This window comes from Bos grunniens, chromosome 12, assembly GCF_055505025.1.
Source record: "Bos grunniens cultivar Pamir isolate PY7600 chromosome 12, Bosgru_T2T1.0, whole genome shotgun sequence".
In the NCBI taxonomy this organism is placed as follows: domain Eukaryota; kingdom Metazoa; phylum Chordata; class Mammalia; order Artiodactyla; family Bovidae; genus Bos; species Bos grunniens.
The window spans coordinates 21,641,769-21,664,331 of NC_141176.1; the positions used below are offsets into that span (position 1 = coordinate 21,641,769).

The 22,563-nt window shown below is 49.6% G+C and overlaps 1 protein-coding gene across 7 annotated transcripts in view; it reads right to left on the reverse strand.

The window, feature by feature from the left end:
• The window catches only part of ATP7B (ATPase copper transporting beta), a 74,221-nt gene that overhangs the window by 7,880 nt on the left and 43,778 nt on the right, over positions 1-22,563 (reverse strand). For 5 of the 7 annotated variants that reach the window (XM_086329197.1, XM_086329200.1, XM_086329198.1 and 2 more), the window contains 12 exons: positions 21,327-21,490; positions 19,225-19,386; positions 16,664-16,740; positions 15,767-15,938; positions 14,461-14,694; positions 13,660-13,751; positions 10,352-10,479; positions 10,096-10,250; positions 9,742-9,876; positions 6,221-6,415; positions 4,202-4,384; positions 880-1,048 (listed from right to left, as the gene is read on the reverse strand). In XM_086329197.1, the coding sequence (XP_086185323.1) occupies positions 880-1,048; positions 4,202-4,384; positions 6,221-6,415; positions 9,742-9,876; positions 10,096-10,250; positions 10,352-10,479; positions 13,660-13,751; positions 14,461-14,694; positions 15,767-15,938; positions 16,664-16,740; positions 19,225-19,386; positions 21,327-21,490 (1,866 nt within the window). Of the gene's footprint in view, positions 1-879; positions 1,049-4,201; positions 4,385-6,220; positions 6,416-9,741; positions 9,877-10,095; positions 10,251-10,351; positions 10,480-11,707; positions 11,835-13,659; positions 13,752-14,460; positions 14,695-15,766; positions 15,939-16,663; positions 16,741-19,224; positions 19,387-21,326; positions 21,491-22,563 lie in introns of those variants that run through there. The other 2 variants (XM_086329202.1, XM_086329203.1) reach the window with 2 other exon arrangements.

The window sequence follows — 22,563 nt, forward strand, 5'->3', positions numbered from 1 at the left end:
TGGAAGGCAGAGGAAAGGTCATCAGGGGCTCTAAATGGCTAGAAGGTGGTTAACAATAAAATCTAAATCAAGATTTAACTACTAATATACTTAAAAGCAAAAACTCAACCTGGGTTTTTTTGGTTGGAGGCTTTGGTTCCACTCTTATGTTGATGGCTAGCAAGCCACTCTTTAAATAACCAAGGCCATTATTCAAAAAGCAGCTGCCCCTCCAGTGTCCGCTCTTCCTTAGGCAGACCATTTCCACCCTCTGTCCCTGACTGCTGCTACCTTTGTAAATATATCACATCCCATCAGAGCCAACCACGTGGCAGTTTCCTGGTTAGCAAGAACAAAAGGACTCCCATTGGTCTACCCTGTAGCTGATGAGAAGCAAGACTGGCCTGGGATAAGAAAGAGGAGACTTGAGATTAGGGGGCAGGTAAGCAAACTCCAACTCCTTGGAAAAGACCCTGATGCTGGGAAAGATTGAAGGCAGGAGGAGAAGGGGATGACAGAGGATGAGATGGTTGGATGGTATCACTGACTCAAAGGACATGAGTTTGAGCAAGCTCAGGGAGAGATGGTGAAGGACAGGGAGGCTGGCGTGCTGTGGTCCATGGGGTCGCAGAGTTGGACATGACTGAGCGACTGAACAACAACAAAAAGCAAACTCTGTGAATTTTAAGTCATACGCCACTTTTGTCTGCCATTAGCATCAAGCCACATCAGAGGACATGAGAGAAGCTGCAGGCTGCCCTGGGAGGCAGATGGGCAGCACACTGGGCCCTAGCCAACCCTCTCACAGGCAGGAACCTCGGGGTGAGCCTGGCGTGGCGCCCTCTGTGGTTGGACCCAACCCCCGGCAGACGGAGCGGTGGAGACCGAAACCAAGGATACCTGTTTCTGTGGGGTCGCTGCCGACTCTATTCAGGTGAGTGGTCAGTGGGCCTTGCAGGCGCTCGCCTTGGGCGAGGATGCTCTCCACGCTGCTGACTTTGCAGCTGATTCCACAGCCGGGCACTGCCTGGAAGTCCGTGCAGCACCCCAGGGTCTCCGTGCCGAGTTCCTGGGGGGCGCGGGGAGAGGAAGCAGAGAACAGGGGTGAGTTGAGAGGGAGTCAGGTCAGGGGTGGGATGAGGGCAGCGGGGAGAGCAGCAGCTGCTGGAAATTAAGGGAGGGACGGTGGGAGAACTTCCCAGAAAGGCAGAGAGAGAGACTCGAGCCAGCAGCTCTTTTTCTCTCATCTGACACAGATGCTTAAAACAGCCTTCACTCTGGCCACCTGATGTGAAGAGCCGACTCACTGGAAGAGAGCCTGATGCTGGGAAGACTGAAGGCAGGATAAGAAGGGGATGACAGAGGATGAGATGGTTGGATGGCATCACTGACCCAATGGACATGACTTGAGCAAGCTCCAGGAGTTGGTGATGGACAGGGGAGCCTGGCATGCTGCAGTCCATGGGGTTGCAAAGAGTTAGACACAACTGAGTGACTGAACAACAAATTCTCTCCTAGAGTCTGGATGCCTGGCATCCTGGACAAGATGTGGTCCAGAAAGGAGAAAGGCCGTGCACATCAAACACTTTCAATTAAAGGCTGGGGGTGGTGCGGGGAGCGAGCTCCGTCCCTGGCAAAGGTCATGAAGAAGGAGGCTTGGCATACGCAAAGGCGGGATCAAGCCTCAGGAGTCTCCCTGGAAATTCTCGAGCAATCTACCCCCAAAACCAGAGTCTGCCTACTTTCTGCTTTGTGCTTTCAGCTACACCTCTGACTTTACGGGGGGCTGTCCCCCACTACCTCTCTCTGAAAAAAGAGTTAGCTTACAGCTCCAGTTAATAATTCTTGGGTGTGACAGTGTTTCAGCCTACAAACTCCTTTGGAAGTCCTCTAGCCTGCCTGAATAGGTTTTTTCCGGCAACATGTGATTGTTCAGAGCCTCCCAACTTTGAGAGGCAGGAGATGTTCTAAACTGTCTAAACACAGATTCCTTTGAGTAGTTAAAAGATTGATTAGAAATTGTATTGGTGAAGGGTTTTTCACTTGTTGGGCCAATGTTTGCTGCTAAGTCTCCATATCCCTTACCTACTGTGTCCTTGGCGGTGTATTGATTGATATAATGGGTGTATAGAAATGTAAGCAGTTGCCTCAATGTTTGTAATCTTGGACCCTTGAGTTAATTCTTTTCTTGATTGAGCCCACCTCACCTTTGCCCTATAGGAATGCAACTTTCTCCAATGCTTTTTGGAGGCTGGCGCCTGACTTTAGAATAATCACCTTTAGAGAAAAATAAGTTTCTTAAAATGTTAACAGGCTTCCTGGCCAGAAGATGATGTAAATCACCTAAACTTTTGCATATGATAAGTTTGAAAGCCTGACTTCGATAAGGATCAGGAACTGCTGTCTTCGCATGCCTCTACCCCTTCCCCCATTATCCTCTATGCACAACTTAAGGTATAAAACTGCTTTGGAAAATAAAGTATGTCCTTTTGTTCACCGGAATTTGGTCTCCCCATGTCATTCTTTCTTTCACCTTCTGGCTGAATTTTTCCTCTGAGGCGGGGAAGCTTGTCAAGCCTACTAATTTTGCCTGGGCTTCTAAGATCCGACTGGGGAGGCCTTAGTGTCTCCTCTCCTTCGGGAGAACGGGAGGACGCCTGCGGCCTTCGTAGGTGACATTAATTCCCTGCTTTGGAATTTTATTCAGCCTCTTTTCTCCACTAAATTTCCTCACTGAGCTATCCTCATTCTATTACTCTTTATATCCTTAATTAACATTTAATTAAGCAATTGTCTCCTGATCTTCGCCTATGCCGTCTCTCCTTCGAATACCCTGGATCAGCCAGGGCTGGTCCCCGGCAGGGTGGCAAGGCTGAAGGTGCCAAAGTGGGGGAAGATTTTATTTTTGTGCTGAAAATAATTTCATAAAAACTACAGAATAGGTAAGTGGTAACTAACTCTTCTGAGGTAACTGCCCATGTACAGACCCTGGGGGGAAGGGGCAATGTGGCAGGAGAAAGGACCTGGGCTTATTCGGCTAACAGAACAGAAGGGATGCCTGGGGCGAGCTGAATCTTTCCTGAAACATCAGGAGATTGAGAGGGGAAACAGCCGAGCCCCACACAAAGGATGCAGCACGAGAGTTCTGGAAGACTCCCTGTCCAGCAAGAGTTGTCAGCTTTTCCTCAAAGCATCATGTCACCCTTCGACATTTACTGGTGATTGTACTGTCCAGACAGTTTACACGTTGTTCAGGGCGATATTCCAGCACATCCCTGGGGCCTCCGTGTTCAGATTGAAAACAGAGAACGCTCACCTGGCCCTTTCGTCTGGAGAGATCAGGGTGATGGCTTGCCACTGACTGTGCCAAAAACCCACAGGCCTCTGGTCACTTCTGCTGCTTCACCTCCATCCCAGGCGTCCCCTGTGGAGTGGACTTCTCCTGCTCTCGCCCCAACACCCCATCCATTTTTGTATCCCTTTGCACGAAATGCTCATAAAGGACTGAATCCGTATATCTGTCTTCCTCACTCGACCCTCAGCTCCCAGCAGGCAGAGTTTGCATCTTATTAATTAATTCTTACTGTCCTGAGCTCAGATGGTCAGGGAATGCCTAATGAATGGCCCCGCACACTGAACTGCTTTGTGATCATCTGGAAACATGACAGGGGACCTGCCGCTGTGAGCTGCGTGTACCTCCCCGTCACTAGCCTCACTCCTCTTGTCTTTACTCTTTAAAATTAAGTAACTCTCGCCAGGTGGGTGGAAAGTTGATCTGTGAACTTAGTTCCCGCTTCTCCGTTCCTTGGCCACTTCAGTTTGTGCTGTGTTGAGCTTGGCTTTGGTTTCGGTTTCAGTTTCGTTTGTTCGTCCCTGCTCAGTCACTGACTCTGCGACCCCATGGACTGTAGCCCACCAGGCTCCTCTGTCCATGGGATTCTCCAGGCAAGACTAGTGCAGTGGGTTGCCATTCCCTTCTTCAGGGGATCTTCCCAAGGATTGAACCTGCGTCTCTTGGATGGCAGGCAGATTCTTTACCATCTGAGCCAATCTCTTTAAGCACACATGCCAAGGCCCCCTGCCAGAAGCAGCTGGCTTGGGGGGCCAAGGGCAGCGAGGAAGAAAGGCGTGTGTGGAGGAAGGAGCTTCGAGTCTTTCGGGGCAGCTGGTGGGAGCGGGGAGCCGGGGGGAGCGAGGGCCCAGCTACGCCCAGTCCACCTACCTCTTTACAGTATCTGGTGACTGCCACGCCCAGGGGGTGCTCGCTGCTGGCCTCTGCAGTCCCCACCACAGCGAGCACCTTCCGCAGGGGCAGCGTGGCCATGTTCACGAGCAGGAGGACCCGTGAGACTTTGGGGACCCCGTGGGTAATGGTGCCGGTTTTGTCGAACATCACGGTCTTTATCTGCCAGAAACAACCCCATTTCAGTGACCAAACACAAATGGGGCTCTCAGAGCCCTCACAAGCTCAAGGCAGAACTTCTTCTGACCCACCCCAAGCAGGTAACAACACTCCTTCACGCCCCATGTAACAGAATCCTCTATGCCCATCCCAAGGGTTAACCTCTCCTGCTGCAAAAACTTAGCTCCCTCTCTGCCCAGTTCTCAAAAAACTCCACTGGAGCTTTCACTCTGATTAACGGGAAGCGGTATGGTCCACCCCAGACAGTAACATTGTGCAGACCTCTCCTGGTGTCATGTCAGGAGGGCAACCCTGGGGGCCTGCCCTTTTCCCTGTCCACCCTGTCTGCCAGGCCAAGCACAGTTTTCTCTGGCCTGCGTCAGTGCAAAAGCCTCCAGCTCCACGTTCAAGAAAGGAAGGGCATGTTCCCTGGCCATAATTACAAGTAACCACAGAGCCAGCCTGAGGGCCCGTCCCCCTCGGTCAGCAGCAGCCTTGCACTGGTCTCTACGGGTCTGGGCTTGGCCACACTCGGCTACTGTGCTTAGATGGCCCGAGTACCCCAGTCCTCGGACCCTGGACAAGGTCGGCCCTTGCTGTGCTCAGACTGCATCCTGTAGGCTCGGTTGTCCCTCATTTAGCAAACAACAGACTCCCCTTCTTGTTTCTGACTTCAACACCATTAACGGGTCTTCCCTCAACCATTCTGGCCGGCTTTTATTCCAGCCCCCACTAGGCCACCAGGAGGATCTTCCCAGCCTGTGATCATGCAGGTGCTTGACCTCGCTTCACCCTGTTTTTTGGTTAAAACTGTGGATCCTGTTGCAGGACTAAATAAACCTGCAAGGCTCTTCAAGGCCCCTCTCTCCACCTCCTTCCTCCCTTCATCTCCTGTCAGTCTCTCACTCCATGACTGTCCTCATTTATTTATTCAGAAAATATCTGTGGGGTGATCTCCACGTGTCAGGCTCTGGGCAAGACACTGGGGACACAATGATGGGGAAACAGCCATGGTCTCCCATCCTATGGAGTCTGGGACCGGGCACCCCGACCTCCCGAGTCCCTTCCTTGTGCTGGTCCCATGGCCAGACACCCTTCCAGCGCCGTCAATGGCAGGTCCCAGACCTTCCCTGTCCACCTGTGTCAGCCCCGTCCCATCCAACACTCACACGTCTACGCTCAGGCCTCTCACACTGTCCTCACGCAGCTCACACTCTACACGGCACCTGCAGTTCACCTGCCCCAGGTCTGTCTGTCTCGCTAGACTGTAAAGTCCCTCAGAGCTGGGGCTCAGCCCGGGACCCACACACAGTAAACACTCAATAGATAGCGAAGAAATAAAGGGAGGACGGAAGGCTGGGGTTGCTGGCTGAAGGGAGATTCCTTATAGATACTGCCGCCCGCTTCTCCACCCCAAGGTCCCGGGACCCTCCCCGGAGCCCGACCACCTGGCCGTGAGCCTGGCTCTGCATGTCTGAGCTGCAGGCCCCCTGGCAAGGCCCCCGGGCCCCCGCTGCACTTCCTTCACCTGTAAAATGGACACAACCAGCCCCCGCCTCCGTGCTGTCACAGAGATTATTTATACAGCATTCAGTGCTTTAAGTGTGAACTGCTGCGGTTCCTACGTCATCCCCAGTGAGTCGTGGCTTCTGTTTTACTTAGTCAGCAGGGCTTAACGAGCCCTCTTTCAGGTTTTTCTCATTTTCAAACTCAAATTTGAATATGAAATTTAAACAAGTACTGTCTTCACTAGGACTAATTAAAAAAAAAAAAATGCGCAGTTGTACAGCTACAAAATCACCCCACCCGAGACCTCGAAGGGAGCACGGGGGAACCGACCTTGTGGGCCATCTCCAGGGGCTTGCCTCCCTTGATGAGGATGCCGTTCTGGGCGGCTACCCCGGTGCCCACCATGACGGCCGTGGGCGTGGCCAGGCCCAGCGAGCAGGGGCAGGCGATGCAGAGCACCGTGATGGACGTCTGGAACGCGAACCGCAGGACCACCTCTGCCTGGGAGATACCCTTGCTGGGGACCTGACGAGAGGGAAGAGATGGAGGCAGGGTGGGAGTCAGATGAGACATCACACAGAACTCTGATCACAAAAGAACGTCTCACTCTGTGATGACCTCTATGGGAACAGCATCTAAAGAAGAGTGGATATATGTATGTGTAACCGATTCACTTTGCTGTACAGTAGAACCTAGCACAACATTGTAAATCAACCATCTTCCAATAAAAATTCATTAAAAAAATAAAAAAGAACATCCCAGTGCAGTCGGGGGCTCTGAGATGGCTGGATGGTGCTGGGCTCAGGACGCATGCTATTGCATGGTTCACGTTACTGCTCCACATCCCACCTTCCCAACCTGATCTTCAGGGAAAGGCATTATGAGAGGAGAGAATTACACAAAAATCCCCAACAGGGGAAGAACACAGACTCTGGGATTGGACCATGTAGGTCCATGTCACGGCCCTGACGGTGTGTCTAGGCTTCCTCAAAACGGAGATGATAATGCCCATCTCCCAGGCTTTTGTAAGGATTAAATGAGATAATACACAGCCCATGGGGCCACAAGAGTCGGACACGACTTAGTGACTAAACCATCACCACATATAAATACATATAAATATAAATGTACATAAGGCCACACCTGTCATAGAAAGAGAAGCTTCTGAGAAATCATAACTATTATATTATCATTATTATTATAAAGCTTTAAAACATTATAAATTTCCAGGGAATTGACTCTAAGGTAATAGACACATGGGAACAGATACGAGGGTATTTCTCATAGTGTTTTTTCATAAAGGCAAAAAACTGGGAACAATCAATAGGGGATTGGTTAAATTGTACGTACGGCATGCATAATGGAATATTATGTGGATGTTAAAATGATGATGTACACATATACTTATTCACATGGAAAGATATCGGTAACATTGCTGACAAAAAAACAAGCACAAAATGGCATGTGTTAATTAGTGCAAAATTATCTGCCCATATCTCTACACAGCCCTTCAACAATCCTGCAAAGATGTTCACCAAAGTATAGGGGTTTGGAGCCATCTTTATTTTCTTCTATTTTTCACCACTGTTTCCTTTATAAATCCCAAACCCCCCCCCAAAAAAAATACAGGTCTCCTTCCCAGTTACCTGGCGACACACATTGGTATGATTATCTGCAATCTAACATCTTGAGTGATCTCAGTTTATCTTTCAAAACAGCTAGTGGCTCTGGTGAACACCTGAGAGATGCTGGAGTCACTTAATTACAGTGAAAGGTGTGTTTTCTAAATGGAGGATACAGACCACCATCTCTTCAGCTTCAATCTAGTCTTTGAAAGGCGGGATTCTAAAATAAGATACATTAGTAAGGGTCACTCAATTTCCACAGAAACAGTTTGATTTAGGTAGAAGGGCATGGTGTTTAACCCATCGTGTGATGCTTTAGAGGTAAAGATGGGTGCTTTTTTAAAGCCAGGGATTCTTGTCAAAATCACACCTCGCATTCTGAGGGAGGTGGGGTGCACTTCTGGAGGGGAACGTGAACCCTGTCCCTACAAACGATGTTCACAGAGCAGAGTAACAACAACGTCTTAAAGGAACATATAGTACCTCTGGTGCCAGCATCCTCCCTGATATCGCAGACAAAAACAAAAGAAGCGAAAGTAAGACAGAAAGGCAGGGATCAGCAGGAAGCCACCCATTCCAACTTGTTCAGGACTGAGTTTCCCACAGCCATGTGCCAACGAGATGCTTTCCCACAAAAGCCAGAATTTCTGGCGGTCACGTACCATAATAACCACTGGTAAGAAGTTCTAGGAATATAGTCTCAGGCTTCTCTTATAAGCACAGAAATCTTCTTAGATGTCAGAAAGTATCTAACTTGGACATCTTTCATTTTAAGCAAGGAAATGTGAGGGACGAAATAACAGCTAAGTGAATGACGTGCACCCAAGAATATATGATATGCCTCTATAGATAAAAATTTTTTAATATTCATTCTGTATTTACAGTTTCTTATTTTATGGCTCTAAGGCAAAATATATATTAGACTGGGCTAAGTCTGAGATATTTTAAAAAATAAGGGAAAGTGTTGTTTCACTCACTGGGCAGTTATCAAATGCTACTCCCAGTGGGCCATCAGCTTTTTCTATCAAGATTTCTCAAACTCAGCACTACTGACATCTGGGGCCAAATAATTCTTCATTGTGGGGGCCTGTCCTGTGCACTGTTGGCTGTTCAGCTGCATTCCTGGCCTCTATTTATTAAATGCCAGTAGCCCCCCTACCTTAGTCATGACAACCAAAAACATCTTCAGACACTGTCAACCAAAATCACCCCTAGTTGGGAATCACACATGTAAATAGTAATTTCCAAAGCAGAAAAAGTTTTTTTTTTTTTGGCAGCGCCATGCAGCATACGAGACCTCAGTTCCCTGACCAGGGGGCGAACCCATGCCCCCTGCAGTGGAAGCGCTGAGTCTTAACCACTGAACCGCCAGGGAAGTCCTTGAAGCAGAAACTTTTAGTAATTGTTTGAAATTTGATAAAATTGTATTTCCGAAGACAGTATTCTTCTTCCACTTTTTAAACTCAAAAACATATATTCCATTGTTTCATATATAAGGCCTAATAATTATCAAAAAGCTATTAGCATTACTCGGGAAGCTGCAAGGTTAGATTTATATGGACACAGCCAGCCAAAAAGATATTTTTCTGAAAAATGGTTAAAGAATGCTGCTGCTAAGTCACTTCAGTCGTGTCCGACTCTGTGCAGCCCCATGGACTGCAGCCTTCCAGGCTCCTCGATCCATGGGATTTTCCAGGCAAGAGTACTGGAGTGGGGTGCCATTGCCTTCTCTGATGGTTAAAGAATATTATCATGCTATTGAAACTGCACGAAAACTCCGGGAGATGGTAAAGGACAGGGAAGCCTGGCGTGCCGTAGTCCATGGGGTTGCAAAGAGTCAGACACGATTGAGTGACTGAACAACAAAAACAGTAATTGAAATCGTGACTGATGTGACCTATCTTCTACGATGAGTGCTTCATAACCTCAAAAATGGCCAGCAGTGCAAAAATGCAAATGCTTTAAGCATTACAACCGAGAGCCAACGGTGTTTGAAATTATCAGAAGGTAAAAGGTGCCTTTAGTGAATAAAAAAAAACCTGCAGGAGTCGAGTGATTGATTGATTGTCCCACCCTGGCTGAGGTTGCACTGCCAATAAGTGAAGCAAACAAATAAGTTGTAATGGAGAATTAAAGCCCAATGAATCTAAGACATGAAAAAACAGTATTAATGGCAATTGATTATTTAAAACACAACAACCACACTACCCACAGCATTCAACTTACAGGAAAGTATTTCTGAACAACACCAAAATCGATAAAACCGATACCAATCCATACCACCAACGTCACAGTTGAAATGATGATGATAAATGGGACAAAATATCCACTAAACCGGTCAGCCAGTTGCTGAATGGGTGCCTAGGGAAATAAAACACCAAGATCGTGGGAAGTTACAATTTCTGAAGAAATATACCGGCCATGGGTGGACAAGGGCTGGGATTCCTAGCTCCCTCATTAACTATAGTTATTAGTCAATCTCTCTAACTCAATAAAATCTGTCTGATTCTGCGGGACTCTTGGAATAATTTCTAAAAGCAGGGAGCTGAAGTTATACTGCTTTTAAAATTCCTTCAGTACCTTGGACATCTGGGCCTCTTCCACTAGCTTCACAATCTGGGCCAAGGTCGTATCATTGCCCACGTGGGTGGCAGTGACGAGCACAGAGCCATGGGCGTTCATGGACCCGGCAATTACCATGCTTCCGGGCTTCTTGGTGACGGGCATGGCCTCTCCTAGAGGTGGGGAGGAGACCAACGTCACATGAGGAGCCCGATCAGTGTCCCCAGGGCCCAGGCAGGGCACTGACACCCACCCAAAGGGACCAAGTCCACACCTGTGATGAGGGACTCGTCGGCCATGGTGTTGCCTTCTAGGACTTTCCCGTCCACGGGAAACTTGCCCCCGGGGACCACCTTGATGATGTCACCTCGTTGCACCAGCTCCATGGGCACCTGCTCCTCCCTGCAACAGAACCCGCTCAGGTTACACTCGGGGTCGCGCGGGAAGCCTGCCCCCCTGGCATGTCACCCAGGTTGGGTTCTTGACACTCCGCCAGCTTTACTCCAAGCAGTGGTCATCACTTTATCTATTGTGTCCAGACTGAGTCAATACTGTGCAGCTGCTGAGTGCCAGGCACTGTCCTAGAGCTGGGGAGACAGCTGTGAGAAGGACAGCCAAGTCCCAACCCTTATGAAGTCAATTCTGTGGAGCAAACAGACTAGCAAGATAGTTGCAAGACTTCAACAAGTGCTATGCTGACAGCGAGCTGACTGCAGGGCTGTTTTCTGTGGTGGAGGAGGAGGAGGGAAGGGGACAGGCCTCATCTGAAGATGACATTCCAGCTGGATGACAAGAGGACCCAACTTACAAGGAAAGAAAAGTCAAGGGGGAGGGACTTCCCTGGTGGTCCAGTGGCTAAGACTCCACCCTCCCAATGCAGGGGGGCTGGGTTCGATCCCCGGTCAGGGAACTAGATCCCACATACTGCAACTAAGAGTTCACATGCTGCAACTTTAGATCCTGTGTGCAGCAACTAAGGCCTGGTAAAGAAAACAAAATTTAGGAGAAAAAGAACAGCTAACGCAAAGCCCTATGGAGGGATGGAAGGGGCCTTGGAGAAACAGGAAGGCTGCAGGCAGCACTAGACGGGTTTAAGTGAAACAGACAGAACCTGGACCACGTTGGGTCTTGCAGACCAAAGTGTGGGCTTTGGATGTAAGGTTTTTAGTGGGAAAGTGACACTGATTCACATTTTCAAGTCACGTCTCTGGCTGCTGCATGAGAACGGGCTGTAGGGGCAACAACAGAAGCTGAGAGAGGAGTCAGGCTGTGGCAGCCTCTCAAGTGAAAGATGCCTGGGCTGAAGGTGGGGGGGAGAGAGACCCAGGAGCTTTGGGGGCACAAGGTGTTAGAAGGACGTGCGGATGCGCTGGACGCCTAAGAAAAGCAAGCATGAGCTCTTAGTTTCAGGTTGAGCAGCTGGGTGGATGAGAAGGCGTTTAATGAGACGGAGATGCCTATGAGAAAGCAGCTACAGGAGGAGGGGAACAGGAAAGGAGAGGAGATGAGGTCTCTGGTCTCACACGGTAAGCCAGAGATGCTTGCCTGACTTCCACACAGATGTGGCCAGTCCGAAGAGTTGAGTTCAGTCCAGTCGCTCATTCGTGTCTGACTCTTTGCGACCCCATGGACTGCAGCATGCCAGGCCTCCCTGTCCATCACCAACTCTGGGAGCTTACTCAAACTCATGTCCGCTGAGTCAGAGAATAGGGGTGAGGAACTGGATTTGAGCTGAGATTAGAGGTCAAACCCGGAAGCTGTCAAAATACAGACAGAATCCAAAGTCTGAAATGGTAAGAGCTTCCCCAGGAGCATGGCTGGAAGAGAGACCTCAGCCCTGGGACACCCCATCTTAAGAGGCTGAGCAGGCGGAAGCGCGCACAGGAGGGGGCACCCACCCCACGGCATTGAATATGCGGATGTTGTGGCTGTTGACGCAACTATGTATAAAATTCATCACGCCCTACACTTGGGATTGGTGTTCTTCAGTGAAGGTAAGCGACAGCTTAATAGAAAAAGAAAAAGACAAAGTTTTAAAGGGACAGAAAGAAGGGGAAATGCTGACGAGAGGCTGACATGAGCATTAAATGAGACCAACGGTGGGATTTGGTTCATGGACATGATTTGATGTCTCTGGCAAAAGCGATTTCAGAAACCGGTGGAGGAACAAGGCAGGCTGGAGGGGGCTGAGAGACTGCAAGATGAGGAAACCAGACAGGAGCTGGAGGCGGCCTGCACAAGAAGTGCTGCGCCTCCCTGAAGCCAGAAGCGAGGCCACAGGCTAAAGGGGACGGTGGCGGGACCAGAGCGGTTTCTGGGATGCCAAGAAGGTCAAGAAATAACCATTAAAATGAGGCTGACCGCAGATATACAGAAGCCTTATTCTGTAAAAATGCCCAAGTTATGAAATATGATTTAAGAGTCAGTTTGTGTGTGTGTGTGCTTAGCTGCTCAGTCATGTCTGACTCTTGGTAACCCCATGGACTGTAGCCCGCCAGGCTCCTCCATCCAAGGAATTCTGGAAGAATACTGGAGCTGCTTACCATTTCCTCCTCCAGGGGATCTTGCAGGCCCAGGGATCGAACCCGCATCTCCTGCACTGGCAAACAGATTCTTTACCACTGTGCCACCAGGGGAGCCTGAGAGTCAGTATATGTAACTGTAAAGAACATGGGCTCTGGAACTAACAGTGTAGGTTCTGTCCTAATTCCTCTACTTAACACCTGTGTGACCCTGGGCCAGTTGCTTAGCCTCCCTGAACCTCAGTGTCCACATCTGTACAATAAAAGTACTAGGAGTTCCTTCCTCATAAGGCCTTTTTTTTTCCTCTTTTGGTTAAACACCAACATGTTAGTATAGCATCTGGCAAATAGTAAATGCTATTTAAGTCCCAGCAATAATGACAATAATCATTACTGTTTTTAATATCTGCCAACCTTATACATAGGGCTCCCCAGGTGGTGCTACTGATAAAGAACCTGTCTACCAATGCAGGAGATGTAAGAGACACAGGTTCGATCCCTGGTTTGATCCCTGGGTTGGAAAGATCCCCTGGAGGAGGGCATGGCAACCCACTCCAGTATTCTTGCCTGGAGAACCCCATGGACAGAGGGGCTTGGTGGGCTATAGTCCATAGGGTCACAAAGAGTCAGACACGACTGAAGTGACTTAGCAGTTAACCTTCTAAAGAAGAAAGACACTTCTCCCATTTTTATTCTTGGGCTAGTTGAACTCCTACCTCAGTATCAAGTCAAACTCATATCTCTCAGCCTGTCTAAATCCTCCAAATCTTGCGAGGCAGACCCAGCTCATGCACCACGCTCTGGGAAGCTCTGTTTGACCACCACTAGCCTTCTCCTAAGTTCCAGACAGACTGCCTGTACCTCTCACTTGGCGTCTAGCACGCATACACCCCCTTGAACCCTCGCTTATCTTAGTATGTAAACGCTCTGCCTGAAGTGGACTTACAGGAGGGATCTTTCTGTCGTGGCTGTGCCGGCCCTCACAAGGTCCTGTACACCATGGGTGTACAGCACACACGCTGATATAAATTGATGAGGGACTTCTGACAGTGATGATTACCTGATGATCACGTTGTCTTCACCAAGGGTCACGACGGTGGCTTCCGTGGCTTGCAGAGACATGAGTTTGGCAAGCGCTTCTGAGGTTTTGCTCTAAGAAACAACCAGAATGTGAAGTATGAGCGAGAGTAAGCCGACCTGTGCAAACCCAGGCCATCACTCACAAGGCTGGTGTTAGAGAAGACCCTGCAAGGAAAGGCGCTCCCTTGACACAGCCCCTCCGCACATCTGCAGGCTTTCAGGATGGGTGTCACCCACTGCCCAGGGACAGAGAGCTGTGCTGCCACCACCCTGAGCGTACAGGGCCACCAAGTCCTGCGAATTACATTTCAGGTGGAAGAAACAATACCCATCTGCCCACCGACCATTTACTTTTAGGTTCACTCCGATTTTTTTAGGGCCCGAGTTCCATTCTTTTATAGGACACACTGACATCTGGAACAATGGTGGTAAGAACGGCATGACCCTGAGGTGGGAATGTGGATATCTAATCCAGGAAGCCACACGCTCGGTTATTTACCAAGAGACGATGCGACCTCTGACCCGAAAGCCAGGGTTCTTTCCACTGCATGCGGCGCCTGAACAAAGGCTTTTAATAATTAACCAGATTAGCTGGGATTTTAGAAGTAGCGACTGGTTTGGAGATTAGCGGCTGGGGTACCTAATTATATGTAGGTTTCATGTTTCTTCGAGTCGTGGCCTTGACGGCGTATCATGAGTAATTCTAACCACGGTGTTCAGATGAACTGAGGTTTGTGCTGCTGAGGAAAGAGCTCTGCCTTTAATCTGAGGCTGCAGTTACCTTCACCACGTGTTCCAGCCACCGCCCCAGGGCAATGAAGACGAAGAGCATGGGGGGCGTGTCAAAGAAGGTCACGGGGCTCCTCTCGGCCTTCTCGGCCACGGCCACCACCAGGATGACGAGGGAGTAGACATAGGCGACGCTCGTGGCCAGCACGATGAGCACGTCCATGTTGGCCATCCCGTGTCTCAGAGATTTGTAGGCCTGGACATAGAAGTACCAGCCGCCGAGGAACTGGAAGGTGGTGGGGGAGAGCGACAGTCATGTGGGGCCCCTCGGGACTGCAAATACTCTGGGCTCACCCACGACGCGGACATCCCTTTGCCCTCTGTAACTGACATGTATGAAATGTACTTCCTCACACAGAGGACTTCTGGCCACAGGAGTGGATGCTCATGGGAGACCTTTAAGACCCAGAGGACTCGACCACGTAAATGTCCATGGATGGTGAAGACGGTGAAAGAGATCACAGTGCGTGCATACTGGGCACAGTGCTATGCGGTCCCTTCTGAAGAGACTGCTGATGGGAGAGACGTACACAGTGCGTGGCTGAGTGACAAAGCCAGTTATAGATCAGTGGGTCTAGTATAAGTCTATTTCAGCTGGAAAAAAAGGCCTATGTCTGTAGTAGTGAATACATACACACATGGACATATATGCATGTAAATATGTATTTTTCCTATACAGACGAGGATCTGGGGAAAAAAACAAATCCAGCTTACAAATACTTGCCTCCAGACAGTCCTAATTCATACGAATTAATTCTAATATTCTAGTACTAAGCCTAATATTAAGTCAGGAGTTTTATTTTATATTCCAAATGGAAGGCACGTCTCCACCAGAAACACAGCTAGTTCCTGGATGTGGTCCCCAAGGAAGACAAAACACAAGGGCTGTGCCTTTTAAATTATGATTCCCCGGGACTGCATCTCGGTCATTCAAGACAAGATATAGAAGAGCAGCAAGAGCTCCAGGGCGGTCCAGCTGCCACTTCTGACGGCGAATTCAGTGGGAAAAAAGCAAATGCGCTACCCTGGATCACCAAGCCTTGCCTCGAAAGGGCTGCTGTCCCGGGGGAGTTTGGTCACCTGTGAACTGCCCATGAAACCAGGTCCTTTCTCGTTCCCCATGTCAGGCCCTTAGTGTCAGCCATAAGATAGAAACAGTCAGCAACGGGCTGGGTGGTGGGGAAACAGGCAATGAAGAGGCCCTTGGCTCAACCGACAGCATGCTAAGCGGACAGCACCTGCCAGCCACACGCAGGCATGCCGGGCGGGTGTGCCTCCCGCCAGCCCCCGATACGCACCTGGACAAAGGTGCACAAGATAAAGAAGATGAGATTCAGGATGGATAGTCCTGGGATGACGTTATGGTCCAGGACCGTCAACTGGGGCTCATGGCTGGGTATCAACATATAGATCATTAAACCCATGACGGGGATGCCAAACACCAGGCTGCACAGGAAAGAGTTCTTCCACCTGGAAAGCAACGCAGCAACACGGACACGTCAGGCTCCGCCTGCCCCCTGGCTTCCAGGCTGGTCCCCCCCCGAGGACTCGGTTTGAGACTTGCCTCTGCCCCATGTCTGGGACAGGCCACCAAGGGCTACAATGAGAGCAGCGCTCGCTCCCTACATTCGCCATCTGAGGGGACATCAAAGGTCTAAACCTCCCTGCACGGATGCTCCAGGGATGTTTAGATGTAGCCGTGGCCTGCTCGTGGCAGAAGTGGTACCTCCAATCTACAGGCGAGGCAACCAAGGCCCAGAAAAAGCTGAGCGTTCAGCCCCAAAGAGGCTGACCATCCTCAGACTATGGCCGCTACTGTTCTTTCTTTAAAACTCACACATTAAGTGCTATCCAATCTGTTAGCCATCAGCCATAGGTAGCTATTTAAATTAAAATTAAAGTGAAGTGGAATTAAAAATGTATTTGCTGAGTCACAGTGGCTGCATTTCATACTGGGCAATGCAGACATACAGCGTTTCTGTCATAGCAGAAGGTACTGTGGGACAGTATTGTTGTAAAGGGTTAACGTTATGAGGTAAAGGCGATTAATTCAGCAGAAGGTGCTGTAGGAGGTGGCGGTGGGATGAGGGGGCAGCTTGAGGGGGCCACAGGGACCCCGATTAGCACAGAATCAGGCAGGGGAGGTACAGGGAGAACTGGCCCCATAGGCAGAGCTACAGTTCTGGTCTACCTACTGCTTTATTTCCACCTTGTGGTCCAAGTGATGAGCATTGGGGATCCTCTGGGCCAGGGACGCACGAAAGCCAATTTCCTTGTTATCAAAAGGAGGAAACAAGAAAGAAGGCACTTGGTTAAAACAGGCACCAGGAGAAAGCACTTTACATCTTTGGAAATGAGGTTAACCTACAACTGCCTCTGAGGACTCATGACTTCTGTCCCCACATCGCCCTACAGATGCTGCCCACAGGGATGCCTGCTCCTTCTGTCGGCAAAGGCAACGGATGCTGGGAGGTGACTGAGCCTACCCAGAGCTGACGGATGCCGAGTTACAAGCTTGGGATTCGTGAGTGAAAGACTCCCCAGTATCAGTTGGGGAGTTGGTCCGTGGCCACTGCTCTCTGCAGGATGAAACTGAAGGTCAGAGGTCAAACCCCCGACCAAAGCCACAGCATCATCGGAAGTGCTGGATCCAGTCACAGGTCCCCCACCCCTCAGCACAGGCTCTCCCGCTGAGCAGACTGACGCCAACAGCATCTGTGGTTTTCTCAGGGATTATCTCTCCCAGTTCTTTGGCTGCCTCACTTCTCTCCTCCACCCTTCTCTGCCTTATTTGATCTGATCACTAGATTTCTGATTCCCTTTAAGAAATTACACAGAAAAAGCTGTCAGGAAATGTTCTGTCAGTCAGCGCAATAGAAAGAGGGGCCCCGGGGACTCTGATATTGAGATTGTACGCAAAAATGTGTTACAGTAGGAGAAACAGCACGTAAGGCCATCTAAAGACAAATCCTTCGCAACTAATGCCGGCCTAGTTACATCAGGAAATGATGCCCCAGAGATGCAGGAATGGGGGCCAGACACTGGCACTATTCCCCGAGTAAGAACAAGGAGGGAGCTACAGTGAGCTGGGTAGAGGCCAGTAGGGTGTTCTAAACAGGAAGTGGGGGAGACCTTCCCTGGTGGTCCAGTGGCTAAAACTCCAAGCTCCCAAAGCAGAGGGCCTGGGTTCAATCCCTGCTCAGGGAACTAGATCCCACATGCTACAACTAAGATTACACATGCTGCAGCTAAAAAAGGATCCCACATGCCACCACTAACACTCAGCGCTGCCAAATAAATTATCTTTTAAAATAAATAAAAAGAAACAGGAAGGGTACTGGAGATATGCTCCAAGCTCCACCTGGACACTGCCCATCATTACTGCATCCGTCAACTTCTCTCCCTCACCAGTGCCTTATCATCACTGTTCCATAAGACCTGCGGCATGGCAGAAACTGGATGCCCACTGAGCTTGGAGCTGGGAGACCTGGGTTTGAGTACCAGGTCTTGCAACCTTTAGCTGGGTGTGGGGGATCTAAGTCCCTGAACCTCTCTGGGGGGTCACTCTTCCTCATCTGATAAAGAAGCTGAGTTATCTACCTCTAAGATTAAGGCACTATATCAATAGCAGTAACAGTATTTGCATATCAAAGAGCTCTGCTAGGCCAGACAACAGACAATACCTCTCTTTCACACACACACACACACACACACACACACAAAGGAAAATTTAACACAACTCAAAGCCTGCTCTGAAATGTTTCATTTCATAAGCCACAGTCCCTGCTAAACTTCACCGTTAGTCGTTATGAGTTCATCTGGTTCAGTTTTGACTGTCTCGGCCCAGCCAGATCACCACTGACACTCTGATACAACACAGACCTAGGAGAGGATATGGAATGTCTATGGCAACGTGAGGAAGGAATGGAGTGGAGGTATATGAAACTGCGTTGACCAATTTTCCAAAGGAGAAATGACTGCAAAGAAGGCCCAAATGCAGGGAAACTCTTCCCAACACCAACAGTCCTTTCATCTGCAGATACTTGGCACAGATGTAAATAATATTAAAAATTACTATTAGTCCTTTTTTTTTTTTTGGCTGTGTTGCATGGCTTGTGGGATCTTAGTTCCTAGCCAGGGATCGAACCCAGCCAGGCCCTCCTCAGTGAAAGCGCAGCGTCCTACCCCTGGACTACCAGGGGATTCTCACAATTAGTCGACTTAACACCATGTACCAGGAATCCTGGTGATGCTGTTGTTTCTCGGGGACTACTTGAAATCAAAACAATAATGTCTTTTTCTTTTTCCTGTTGTTTAGTTGTTAAGTCGTGTCTGACTCTTGAGATCCCATGGACTGTTGCCTGTCAGGCTCCTCTGTCCATGGGATTTCCCAGGCAAGAATACTGGAGTGGGTTGCCTTTTCCTTCTCCAGGGGATCTTCCCCACCCAGGGATCAAACACACACCTCTTGCAACCCTGCATTAGCAGGTGGATTCTTGGCCAATGAGCCACCTGGGAAGCCCCCTTCACTGATTTTCAATCTCAGATTATCTGAGACTTACTAAACCCTTATAGTTTATTTTAAAATAAGTCACCTTATTTCCACGGGAAAATCTGAAGGATTTTATCAATATATTATACTAGCTGATTTTCTCCCTTTTTTTAAATTAGCTACATTTTGCTCATTTTCCTATGATGATTATAAATCACTGTTTTTAAAAACATGGGTGCAAAATTTTTTGGATGAATGACTCACCTCGATGAGTTTGACAATATCCCGCGGACCAATAATTTCAGGATCAAACTTCACGTGGGCTTTGCTGGTGGCGAGAGCCACAGAGGCGTAGGTGATGCCTTCTGTCCTCCTGAGTTTGGATTCTATGTTGTGAACACAGGAGGCGCAGGTCATCCCCGTGATCTGCAGCAAAGGATGACAAAGATCCCACTGACCTAGGGTCCAGAGGACTCCATCAATGGCATACAGGGAGCTGGTTAACAGGCAGCCACAAGAACTCTGTCCTCCTTCCCAACGTGCAAGCCCCCGAACCTCCAGTGCAAGATTTTAACCCCAGACATTCCCCAGAGGCTTCAGGATATATAACCAGTGCTCCTCCCCACCTCAGGTACAGGAGACCAATCACTAAGCAGATGGCAAGGACTGAGGCCTGGCTCCCAGCTCTGGTAACAATAGACTTTCACAGCCCTGTCCTGGTTATCCATTTCCACCACCCCAGGCTGCGTGCACCAGTGTGAGAAAGGAATTCCAAGTGAGTCAGCCATCTGTCATCTGCATCAAGTGAGCCAGACGACTAACTCTTCTGAGTATCACTTCCCTGGTGGCTCAGATGGTAAAAGTGTCTGCCTACAATGCAGGAAACCTGGGTTCCATCCCTGGGTCAGGAAGATCCCCTGGAGAAGGAAATGGCAACCCACTTCAGCACTCTTGCCTGGAAAATCCCATGGACAGAGGAGCCTGGTAGGCTACAGTCCATGGGGTCGCAAAGAGTCGGACAGGACTGAGTGATTTCACTTCTTCACTTCTGAGTGTCAGTGGTCAGCACTTCCCAGAAAACAAATTAAATACAGACATAAAATACCTGAGCATGTGATGACAATACAAGTATCGATACCGCTTAGTGTCTTAAAAAATAACACTGCAATTTAAAAAAACAAAACATTGTTCAAAAAAATGTTTTCATCTTCCCCACTGTCTTTTTTTTTTTTTTGGCCACACCACACAGCACGTGGGATCTTAGTTCCCCGCTCAGGGATGGAACCCACACCGGCTGCATTGGACGCTTGGAGTCTTAACCATTGGACCACCAGGGAAGTCCCCTCAAATGACAGTCTTGTTCTAGACTTCCCATGCCGTAGTCTGTGCAGAGACGAGCACCTCTGGACCTGGAGATTTTCAGAGGAGCCCTGCTCCTATTGCCAGCCCTGATTCCGGCTGTAACCCAGCGAGTGCTACCGTGGGCCCCTCCGCACACACCGAGGCCCGGCCAGAGCGGAGGGCTTGCTCTACAATGAACACCACTTATCAGGGCCTCAAAGTGCCACTCATGTCCTCAGCACTTACTCTTCAAACATTTACTCACCACTAACAGCAGGGACTAAACACAGCAAAGAAGAAAGATGCAGTCACTTTGGTAAACAGCATTACTCAATGCTTGTGGATTCCTTCTAAGTCTCCCTTTATTTGTACAAAAGAAGCTTTGCACAGAAGTGCTTGTGAGCACACTACATGTGAAATAGGAGACCCATCTGTTGTCTTCCATGATTTGTTGACAAGTACAGCTGGCGACAGAGGGCAGACGGGAAAGCATGCCCCCACCTCGTCCCGCCCCCTCCAACAGCGCTGGGAGCAGCAACCACCACGGACAGCCTTCACCCCGGACCAAGTGCCCGGCCACACTCTAGTCACCAGACACCTTCCAGATATGTTCTGTGCCTCTGACCAAGCCCTCTTCCCCTGCGATGGCTGCTGGCTTCCTCGCCGACTCACATCCCATGGCCTGGACACCCCTCTGGCCTTTCAGCTTCCCTCCCGGCCTCACGGAACGTGTTCAGATTTGACTCCCTTGAACCACCAAGCTCAGGATAGTCGCTGGCTCTAATTCCTCTTCCTCTCCCACCACTGCCTCCTCCTCCTAAAACCCTGGATGCATCCCTATGACTCTGACACAGAGGGCATTCCTTCACAAAACAAACAGATCCTAGTTACTGGCTTCAAAGGAGAACCAGCGACGACAGGATATAAGCAAGATGGGCGAGCGTCCTGCTCACAGCCCCGGCTGCAGAGGCTGTCTTGGGCCTGCACCGCCCAGCCCCCTGCTCCAGCCCAGCCGCCGTGCTTACCATCAGCTCGAGGTCACCATCCGAGCCCGTGTAGTCTTCCATCACTGCTGCCTCAAAGCCCAGGTCCTGGATGAGCTTTGCTATCTCCAGGGGCTGGATGGCTTCCGGGTTGTACTTCACCTCTGCCTTTCCCGCCATCAGGGCAACCAGCACAGACAGGATCCCTGCAACCAGCGGGGCACAGCTGGAACCCTCCAGGCCAGGGCTCTGGGAGATGATGAGCTCAACACAAGCTAGCAGAGGAAGACCTCTGCCCCCAGAAGTTTCTAGAACAGTGGTGCTCACACTTGGCTGGGCGTGAGGATCACCTGGGGAGGAGCGCTAACAGTCACCATACCTGGCCCTTTGTATTAGGCACTCAGTCGTGTCTGACTCTTTGTGACCCCATGGCCCGTAGCCCTCCAGGCTCCTCTGTCCATGGGATTCTCCAGGCAAGAATACTAGAGTGTGTTGCCAGACCCTCCTCCAGGGAATCTTTCCCACCCAGGGATCAAACCATAGTCTCATTATGCCTCCTGCATTGCAGGCAAGTTAAAGCTCTCCTGGGGGTTCTAATGGACAGCCAAGCGTGAGAGCCACCATTCTAGAGCCACGCTCCTCACACATTAGTGGACATACAAATCACCCAAGGACCTGGTGAAAGCACAGACTCTGGCTCAGTGGGTCTGGGGTTCGCTCTGGGGGTCACCCCACTCCCAGGCTGAGCCATGCTGCCACCCCGGCAGGGGCAGCTTGAGTCAGGCCCTAGGAGACACTGGTGAGGACGTAAGCAGGGGACGGCGTCTGCAGCTGGCAACTACTGTTACACCAAGGAGGTACTTTTCCCCTCCACTTTCACACACAGGAGAAAAAAATAATTTTCAAAAGTGGTTTTCCTTACTCTTTTTCCATTTTCAATTGCTTTCAGGAATGTAAAAGAAATCCCATGGACTATCTTGCTACTGCTATTGTTCATTAATAGTTTAAGGGAGGGAGGTCCTGCCTTCCACTGAGTGAAAAAAATAAATAAAAAATAAAATACTATGTAATTTCATTTAAAAAAATTGTTTAAGGGGGGAAAAGAAAGCTCATTCACGTAAATGAAAGGAATGATGTGCTTTAAGAAACAATGTCATAAGGGATAAAATGAGGGATTCAGGTGAGGAAGAGAAACATGGGCCTGTGAACCACAGGGTAACTTCCAAGTGACCCACCCAAGGGTGACAGGGGAGCTCCAGGAACACCTCAGTTTGAGAAC